A 10,053-nucleotide genomic window follows, 5' to 3' on the forward strand; every position below is an offset into this window, starting at 1 on the left:
AGATGATTATATAAGCCAAATAAATATATTTATGGACCATCATGATACAACACCAAACAACTTCAGCAGATCATCAGGAAATCAAACCAAACCTTTGCAAAATATCGAAACCCAACAAAACATTGCATTTTCATCCTTAGCAGCTAATCACCAATATTCCCATAATTTAGATCAGATGTATTACTACTGTCAGCCCAGCTCAGGGCTTCTTACCTAAAGGACAAAACCAGACAGATGACCTCAGAGATGAGCATCACAGGAGATTTGGTTGGAGTGTCCAGTTTTATTGAGGTTTTACAATATATGAGGATTACAGGATACAAGAAGTAAAAATTAAAAGTTAAAAGTTAAAAAAAATGTAATACAACAGCAAAAGCACCCTCTCTAAGTTAAGAGTTAAGGTGGATTCAGAGTTGTCCCCAAAGAGGAAAAGAATTAAAAAAAAACCCCAACAAGGAACAACCTCAGACTAAAAGGCCAAAAAGCCACAAGGAAAAAATCCTTGAGATATCTCTGTCAATCACTTTTATGACCTCGTACACAAGACTGCTCCCATCACTTTTTCCCTGTACGGTTTACACATTACTTAGTATAGATAGGTTTTGGTGGGTTGTGTCTCAGACAGCTACAACCATTCTTCAAATAGAAGACGTGAGTACACTTTTAAACACAGTGTAAAATTTAAAGGTTGAGTTTCATTTCCAGGAAAAGTTCATTTATTTCAGTCATAGGTGAAATATGAATAGTGAAAAATATACACTACATACTAATTTGATTATTTATGGTGCTGCAATTGTTAATTTAAACACACACACTTTGCTTTTCTCAACAAAGTTAATGAAGTCGCATAATAAATATAAAAGAGAAATTAGAACTGAATATGCACATGTATTGCTACAAGTCATTCAGAGTATCATCACATTGTCATTCAAACTTGAAATTCAGATGATATTGTTATTCCAGGCTTGTTTAAAATGAATGCTGCAAAAAAAAAAAACAAGAAAAAGAAAGAAATTAAATAAATTATATTAATTTCCTGATATTTTATTAAATGTAGTCAGACTTTGGAGGTTCACTGAGCACATTTAGTCCATTCATCCAGACAGAGTCTCTTTGCTGTGTGCTGTGAGGAGGGACTCTGTCCTGGCCTGAGCAGACCTCTACATCTCCCTGCATCCTCTGTGGGAACACTGGCTGTTTGGGGAGGTTGGTATCCAGGCTCTTGGGGATCCAGAGGGTCTTTGGAGAGCAGGATACAGATGGCAGGGACTGTTCTCTGTATGGTTATACCTGGTGCTCCACATTGTGTACTCTCCCAGACCTCACTCACTGTCTTGTAGTAGAGTTTGGACACCTGGTGGAGCCCCCCAACTTTACGTTTCAGGATCTCTACGCAGGTGATCGTCTTGGTGACTCCTCTGTCTGAACCAGTGAAGACCACCTGTCTCAGTGATGTCCTATTGCCGTCTTCTCCTTCCCCTTGCATGCGAGCTGTTGCAAACCGCAGTAAATTGCGGATTTTGCTTCCTTCTTTCACTCGCATGTGCAAGATGTCTGCTGCAAGTCCAGGAATCGGATAAAGACTGCTGTCTTCTGTGCGACTCACTCTCCTGAAGTTGTTCTGGCTGAGTTTTGGAGACGAAGATAGGACATCAGGATTGAATGAGGCAGATTGAGGTTCCATCACAGGGCTGCTTGCAGCATTTGAACTCTTCATCTGACCCCTGGGTTTGGTTGTTGCTTCAGAAAGCAATGAAATCGCAGGATGCTGTTTCTGAGCCTGCTGTCTTGGATTATTTGCACATTTCCCTTGAGATCTGAAACACGTTTCTTGTCAGTTTAGTGTAAGAAACAAAAAACTGATCAGCTTTGTAATCCAAACTTAGGACTTATCTTGATCTTCTTTCATTCCTCTGTCCATATTGTATTTTCATTGTTTCCTCTGAGCTCTGAGATGACAGCTAGCAGAAAGAAGAGGGCATTTCTTCCTCTAATCCCATTGACGTGAAGGAAAAGATGTCCTTGCTCTATTCAGCACTGAGGACAGCTGATGCCAACAAACACATATGAGGCTCAGAGAGAGACATGTAGAGTGGGACATAGTGCTCTTAAAGGCACATGCAACATTTTACCTCATTTAGTAATGTCTGTCACATTTTAGTTGGTTGGTTTTGGAGAGAAGCTATTGTTAAACCCTTAAGGGCTGGGAGATTTCATTTCTCCATGTGGTTGCTTAATTATATGGATGAATAAACATATGTTAATGAGATTTAACAAGGCGTGCATTTGGACAGTGCATTGTTTTAACTGAATTGGTCTTGATTGTCCCGTTGATCTTTTTAATGTGCCTTTTTGCAGATATTTCACTGAATTACACTTTAACTGGGGTAAAGTCCTGAAGAAATGGCAATTACAGTTTCGGCAATGTACAGTATATCATGGTTTTTGAGACAACTTTCCTTTCACACTATCATTAGACAGCCATATGGTCCTTGAGAAATATCTTCCTTTGGGCTATTACAGTGACTTCACAGCTCCCCTCCCTTCAGTCCAACGCCTGCTGGGATGACCCAGAAAAAGCTTGCTCCATAATCTGTGCCCCCTTTGAATCAATGACATTTATGAGGACAATTATACCTAAATATACCTATATATCCAGATGCCAACAGAGGTGGGGTTTTTGTGGCCTTCGTGGGAGCTGAAGGGAGGAGGTCAGGAGGCAGTTGTGGGGCTCATATGGATCCAGTATACTGTTATAATAGTGTGTTTCTGCCTCACAGGATGGTATTCACCCCATGTCATCCACTGATTCACACAATGAACACAGAGATGTGATTGTCAGTGGTGTCAATATAGCTCTGAGCAAATAACAATTGGTCCTCAAAAGGATCATCCAGTGTATGTGGATGTAAATTAAATTCCCATTAACTGTCCATAAGTGAATATTCACCTCTTGAGAATATTGGGAAAACCACCTTGATATTGGCTGTACTTCACCAGAATCCCTCACGTGCTACAAAACTCTCAATTTTTTTCTTTTATTTAGTTCAAAGGGCATGATTGTTTTTATATGAGATTCGTGTGACACATCTGGTGTGTTATGCAGTTGTCTAGTTTTTTCTCAGAGGAGACTGTAACACAGGCTCATGTATACACACATTTTTTGAGTGTGCTCACAGTTTTGTCCAATATAAACATCTGTAGTAGTCTCCACTTATAGACAATTAGAATTATAGCAAATATAATGTTATCAGTAATAAAAAGGCCCAAAAAGGGAGTCGTTACTGCTTACAGCACCATCTTGTGGAGGAGCACACACATTACAAAAATACCAAAATAAGGAGTCGGGGGGCAGCTGTGTGTGAAGAAAAACACTTTATTCAATTGCAAAAAAAGAGCAAATATTGTAAAAACTTTATTTAAAAACTCTGTGGTTATAAAACAGTTACAAAATATGTGCTTACATACAGTTATGACACTGGTGGTAGACACAGATTAAATTACACCAGACTGTGAATTAGCATATAAGGCAAAACAAACAGTTTCTGTATCGGCACAACACAACATATGATACGATTTAGTTCAAGCCATCTAATATAAAAGTAACTGAATGCTGAAATAATAAATGCTTCACAGGGTTTAGTGGTTCAATGTAAAACAATTTTGACAAGAGCAATATCAGACAGCTGATTGTTTAATGATCAGAGAAGTTCAGACGTAAGTTAGTTCATGTTCTCATTTTAAATTTGGACTTTCTTTGCATTGGTTTGTAGCAATGACCTGTAAAATTTCCTTTTGGATGCTGGCTTCCTGAGTGTTGATGTGGACATCTCCCACTTGGCCATTTTCATACCTGAGAAAAACAAAAGCAGGAAACGGTTGTTGGAAACTGAAATACAGTCCAGACAGAAAGTTTTTTTTTAGGCAGATGTGTCCCATGTGTATCATGTTGAACTCACACAAAGAGGAAACGTGTACACACATGGTCGGATATCGGACACACCCAAATGTTGCCATGTTTTTGAAGGTCCTTTGAAGTTATGACTGTTAAAATACACAAACACCTTTTATAAAACTTTTTTTTTTTTTAAACAGCAAATTGCGTGACAGTATTTACTCATATTTACCTTCACAGAGTGCAATGCAGTTTAGGTTCCTGCTCTGCAGAAACCTGACTTGCCCCGGTTGCTCCTATGACAGGCAAAGAGTATAAGATGAGAAATGAACAACAATAGAGGATCTGCATCCAGACAAATTTTGGACAAATGTGAATGATGATTCACCTGTTTGATTTTGTTTATTCGGTTGTTTTTCTGTATGAGTTCTTCTTTGGTTGACATTTGGTGTCGTCCTTTACCCATCTCTAACAAAGCAAAGGATATATTTTTAAAAACACACCAGACCCAATAAGAAATTATTATACAGTTTTATATTTAGAATATTAGGAAATGTTTTACATTGTACATTCATACCAGAATATCCAAATGATATGCTTGAGATTGGGCTTAAATAGATGCCTTTCCCATATGCAGCTCCATGAAGCTTAAATAAGACACACAAAAAGTTCAGATTACAGCTAATGAAAACTTTCAAACAGGTGTCATAGGTCTAACTTTAACCCGTTTAACCCTTTTATCTACAAAATCTCCACTGTGAAATTAGTAGGTTTACATTAACTTAATACTCTACCTGCAGTTTTGTATAAGAGGCATTAATCAGCCCATTTCGTAAAATCGAATGCCAGTTTTCAATGTGGGAACCACTGAAAGAAAAGAGAAAAAGGTCTGAACATACAGCAAGGATTATGTTCTGCGTGTACGTATTGATATGGATGTGTCTTTTCAGTGTCACAGCTGATTTTACTCACTGGAAAGCAAACGTGCTGCCAAAAAGTTTCCTGGCAGTTTGAAAACGAGCCTCTTTGGACGGGGGGCTGCTGATCAGTAGGAACTGATGAGGCGTATGCATAAACTTCAGTTGCTAGTGTGCACCAAGTGATTAAAAATACATAAATTAGTATAAAATGTAAGTCTATATGAAATATTAACTTCATCTAATATGTGGCTGCTACTAATGGACTACTTTTTTAAAGCAAACACGTTCTAACTGTAAACTGCTGCATCGTACCCTGTTCAGTGGAAGTTTGACAATGTGTGATCTGTTGCTGGCTAAAATCCTGTTGTCAAACATACAAACAAACATCTGGATATGAATCTAATAAACACTCTTATATTATAAAATGCAAACTTTATGAACTAATAAAAATATGATTGAAATGCTAGTTGAGATTGTGTCCCTCACCACTGCAGTAAGGGATAAGCGAGAGAGTCGATCTTGTCCATCTGCTTCTTTAGTTCACAATACGGACCCTGCGTATAAAACAAAGTCAAGGAGACATTAACCACCTTTCTTATTATTATCAAACAAGCAGAGCCAGATGTGATTCATGAAAATGGTGTCATGAGTGTAAGATTTTATTTAAGATCAGTCACCTGTGCCATTCTTCTGATTAACAAGACACCGTCTAGAGCCTTTTGAAGCCTGTCGTAGCTCTTTCTCTGCCACAAGAAAAACAACACGACTGATTCAGAATAAATAGACACACACACCGAATATTCCATTCAAATCAAGCCAGTAATAAATTAGATTAGTTCAGATTATACCTTTGGACTAAAGGCCAGGGTTTTGGGGTTGCATGGGTCAACAACAGATGGGTATGGTTCAAATATGATGCCCTTGCGTGAAGATTGAAGAGCAGCTCTGCACATAGCCACCAGCAGGTCAACAACCTGTAGGACAGAAATTATTGATATACAGATTGATATACATCTCTTTATTATTATCACCCACGATTTAAGACGACTAATTATGGGTGTGTTACAGACCTCTGCACCAGTAGCAACCTCCTCCGTAACTCCAGACATAACCCCCAACGTATAAAAGGAAAAGACACAGAGTTCCCTGGTGCAAACTGCTGGCTAGAAACACACACAGCAGAATAGTAACAATGAAAGCACAGTCTTTTTGTTTTATTTCAGTGAATAAGCCACTTAATCACAACCACATTTCTTTTCAGGAGTGTACCTTTAACATCTGGCCATTCTGAAACACATGTCGCTCATCACAGACAACACAGTATTCATTCAGTGTGGGGATCCTCTGTTCAGCATACCTTATTATCTGCATACACAATGAAAAACAAATGTGTGATTGTACATTTTTCTTGCATTTTGTGTTACGGCTCATATGAAATCTACAGCATTTTTCTTATTGTTAACAATCTCTCTCAGACATGTTTGAAGACATATAAAAATACACTGATTAATCATTTCATTTTGACGTTTTTTTCCACAGAAAAGTTTAAGGACATACCATCCATCCTTCTCCCTCAGTGAATCTCTGAATATGCCAATATTGTTGATTTCAAAAGTTTAACTGTGAGCATAGATATACATCTTTTTCTGAGATTTAACATGAGGACAGAGACACTTTCCACCTTTAACAGACATTTTTTAGCAGAGGGGAACTTTAAACCTGCAGTGTGGAACTTTTACATTTAAATAAACAATGAAGATTTCATCTTGACATCTTTCAAGATGATCGATGCTTTACCTGCACCAAGAAGCCGTGTTGTAGAGAAGGAGTGGCCTTACAGTGTCTGATGGCCTGGGAGGAGAAAAGCAGCTCTATCAGCTGTTTGGTGCTAAGCTGTGCCGATGACTTCACTGCTGACACCACGACCCTCTGTGGAGGAAAAGACAAAAACAGCTCCTGTCGGTATAGTTCTTGGGGTCAATGACCACAATAACATGGCAATCCTTCAGGGAGCCTACACTGGACAGGGTAGGGAGGCATAACACCCAAAGGAGGAACAAACACACAAAGAAACCTGGCATTGAACAGTGGAGAGATAAGAGGCCTGAAGCAGACCTTGGGTACCATCCAAAAGTTCAACCTTAACAGGCAAGAGTGGAGATCTATTGCTGCTGCCCTACATACCAATAGGCACAGAGAGCAGTTAGTAAGTGAAGATTTATTTCAACCCAAATAAAATGAGTGGGCACTTACCAAATTAAAATAATTTACCCCCTGTTTTTTTCCACATAATTCTATCAAATTGCACCAATCTTTCTTTAAAATGCCCTAGAAAGTGACCATTGCATTCTGGGAAATCACAAGGGATTTGTATAATAAAGCATTACCAATACATCCAGGACTAAGGAAGGAATAGGAGAGATGATGACATGGAAAGATTGTTGCAAGCACAAAAGTGCAATATAGAAGATTCAAGTTGGATCAAAATGTTGTCCTGGTTATATTTTGTGGCTCGGAGTGAGTGCAGGCGTTGCTGTTTTCATTGAAGCACAGAAGTAGCCATAAAATATTTCAGCAAATCTCACAGAAATATATTTTGAAGTACATCTTTAATTTACCTTTCCACTGGGTGTATAGGTGAAGAGCTCCCCTGTTGGATTCTTGATGGTGTAGGCGGTTGTATGATTTGTGAAATAATTCAGTTTCATTGCAGGCAAATCGATCCTGTTCCTCACAGTAGGTCCTTGGAACTCGCTGGATCTACTCACAGTGCACAAGGGGGAGGAAGCGATTAAATTCCCAAGAACAAATTCAGTCAGCAGTAAACTGGAGCTGCACATACTGTACTGTCACATACTTGGACAGTGGGAGCCAGATGCTAAATCGTGCACGAAATTTCTTCATGGTTCCACCGGGCCTGAACCAAGTGTGTCTGTTCTTCTGTTGGACTACGATGTTCTCATTAGTCAGATGTTTCCACTCCCGAGCTATGAAGACTGTAAGAATACTAGATAACAGAAGTGAAGGGTTAGTCTTTTGTGCAACCAGTGGGTATTCTATGCATACAATACAGTGAAATATTATCTATCTCTGAACCAAATGGTTTGAAATTACACTTTGAACAATGTAATAGGAGACAATCTCAGCTCTAACAGTGCCATAAATATGATAATCCACTCACTTTTGTAGTTGTTTCCCAAAACGGAAATGATCTGTATTGGACGACTGAAAGACTTCAACTGAAGGTGCTGTGGGGAGAAACGTCTCTGAATCAGGTGTCACATTGATGTAGAGTATATCCTGTTTGCAGCAATTTGGTGGTACTCACCAGGTCCGTCAAGATACTGAGAAATAGAAAAGTGAAGGCGAATAATGATTGGCTCTGATGGTTTAATGCTCCAGGCTTTGGCCACCTCTGCCTGTGGAGACCAAACAGTGTTGACATATTAAAAAAGTCCATGACAGCAAAGATGTTACTAGAATTGTCTGTATTTTCACTTCAACTTACCCCCAAAAAGTTGGCATTAATGTTTAAGTCAATATCCACATCCTCTATTGACCCGTACTCCCTAATAGGAAAAAAGGAACATAAAAATTAAAGTCCCCTTCCAATCAAAAATGTTTTTCTTATTGTTTCTTCACTTGGAAGTTTGACATTCAGTGTGCAGAATGATCTATTTGCAGTTTGACACTATATGGCTGTTTTCACATTCATCTAATGAAGAAGGAAAGTCTCTCTCAGTTCATTGAACATTTGAGATAAAGGCCTATGTCTATAGTTATGATTTATTGATCACAACTAGTTTGGTGCCAACTGTGCCCCAATATTCAACAAATGTTATGTAGAAACCTGAAGTCTCCAGTGCACATACACTGAGAAGGGGGTTTAAAGTGAAGATAACAGTTAAACTTTTAAAATGAGAAATATTGATATAATATTCATATATTCGCAATTCAGAGGAGTAGATATGATTTTAAGGACTTTAAAGAGGCAATTGAACATTTACGTGGAAAGAACATATCAGACAGAAATTGTAAGTATTCAAAGCATTCAAAGCATTTTTTATGTCTTTAACATATCTGTAGGGGATCTTTAATAGTGCATAAAAGCAGCAGAGATTTCTTTCTTTTAAGGTCATGAAAAGTTAAGATGTTCAGACCTGATGGATACTGCAGAGTCTGAATACAGCATCCTGACAGCCTCGATGTCTGCGTCCAGCTGGGGTTGGCGACACAGGTCAGTGGCATAGCTCTCCTGCCGAGACAAACATTAACACAATTACCCTACTGTCCAAACAGCTCAGTGCTACAGGAGACTGAAGGATTGAACCACTTACTGACTTCTACAGAAATTTCACAAAATGTGTGTTTGTTTTGTGGAGTTTCACATTTTCATAATGTCTTCAACTTAATTACGTATTCCTAAGTGTGATAATGAAAGTGATATTTACATGGATTTCACACAGGATCTCTTCTGTGTCAGAGTCCTCATCAGTTTGGTTCTCTGTCCACTGCTGACACTCAGTCTCCTGTCGGTTTAATTGGGAAAGCTGTCAATCAAAAGATGCTCTTATTTACACAGCTAATGTGTTCCTTCCCTCCGTCCATCCAAACAAAGTAGACTGACTGTACAGCTGAGACTGCCACTGATTTTAATATATTTGCAGGACATTTTGAGGGTAAAATACTCTGTGACAGTGCTGGATATGATGTATGTAAGTACCACGTTAGTAAATAAAGACAAGAAAACTGTACTGTACCATGTCTCCTTTTTAGAGCTATAAATAGTCTGTGATATTAAAAATGTGAAATAAGAAAAAGAAGAGGAGAATATCATGCTTATTGACTCACCATGTGTTCAGTTGTCTGGCTCATCTTCAGCAAATGTTCACTTCACTGTGGCTGATATAATTAAACCCTATGCTGGAGGAAAAACATAGTTGACTTAATTATCAATCTAGAAGATAAGTATATAAATATATAAGTGAACATATTGCAGCAAGTATTTTCTTCTAAATTTAGAAATATTTTCATTATTAAGATGATTGTTGTGTTGTTGCGGCCTTTAACAAAAGACATCAGGAAACAAGGAAAGGAAACTATTCATTAAAGGAGAAGTTGATGTTTTTGGCACAAAACCACAGAAGTTGGGTTCTTACCTTTCCTTTCTGAGACAAATCTGGAGCTTCCACATTTTCCACTTGAACAAATAATGTAATATTATGAAGAAAAACCCCA

General features: G+C 38.3%; 2 protein-coding genes across 2 annotated transcripts; both read right to left on the minus strand.

The window, feature by feature from the left end:
- Nucleotides 1–1,072: 1,072 nt before the first annotated feature.
- On the minus strand, nt 1,073–1,684 carry rpp25a (ribonuclease P and MRP subunit p25, a). Its single transcript, XM_062421538.1, has one exon. The coding sequence runs from the start codon at nt 1,682–1,684 to the stop codon at nt 1,073–1,075; it is 612 nt and encodes a 203-aa protein (XP_062277522.1).
- Nucleotides 1,685–3,735: 2,051 nt separating this feature from the next.
- Nucleotides 3,736–9,690, minus strand: LOC133982484 (protein mono-ADP-ribosyltransferase PARP6-like). The gene is made up of 22 exons (XM_062421539.1): nt 9,667–9,690; nt 9,267–9,365; nt 8,976–9,070; nt 8,324–8,384; nt 8,144–8,234; nt 7,997–8,063; nt 7,673–7,822; nt 7,434–7,575; nt 6,613–6,744; nt 6,085–6,180; nt 5,886–5,978; nt 5,664–5,789; nt 5,493–5,558; nt 5,302–5,369; nt 5,128–5,176; nt 4,868–4,980; nt 4,690–4,762; nt 4,473–4,542; nt 4,284–4,363; nt 4,128–4,191; nt 3,960–4,044; nt 3,736–3,853 (listed from the first exon to the last, which is right to left on the minus strand). Exons 1-22 carry the CDS (start codon nt 9,688–9,690, stop codon nt 3,736–3,738), a joined length of 1,962 nt encoding a protein of 653 aa, XP_062277523.1.
- Between the last annotated feature and the right edge of the window lie 363 nt (nt 9,691–10,053).

Source organism: Scomber scombrus, chromosome 6 (genome assembly GCF_963691925.1).
Source record: "Scomber scombrus chromosome 6, fScoSco1.1, whole genome shotgun sequence".
Classification (NCBI taxonomy): Eukaryota; Metazoa; Chordata; class Actinopteri; order Scombriformes; family Scombridae; genus Scomber; species Scomber scombrus.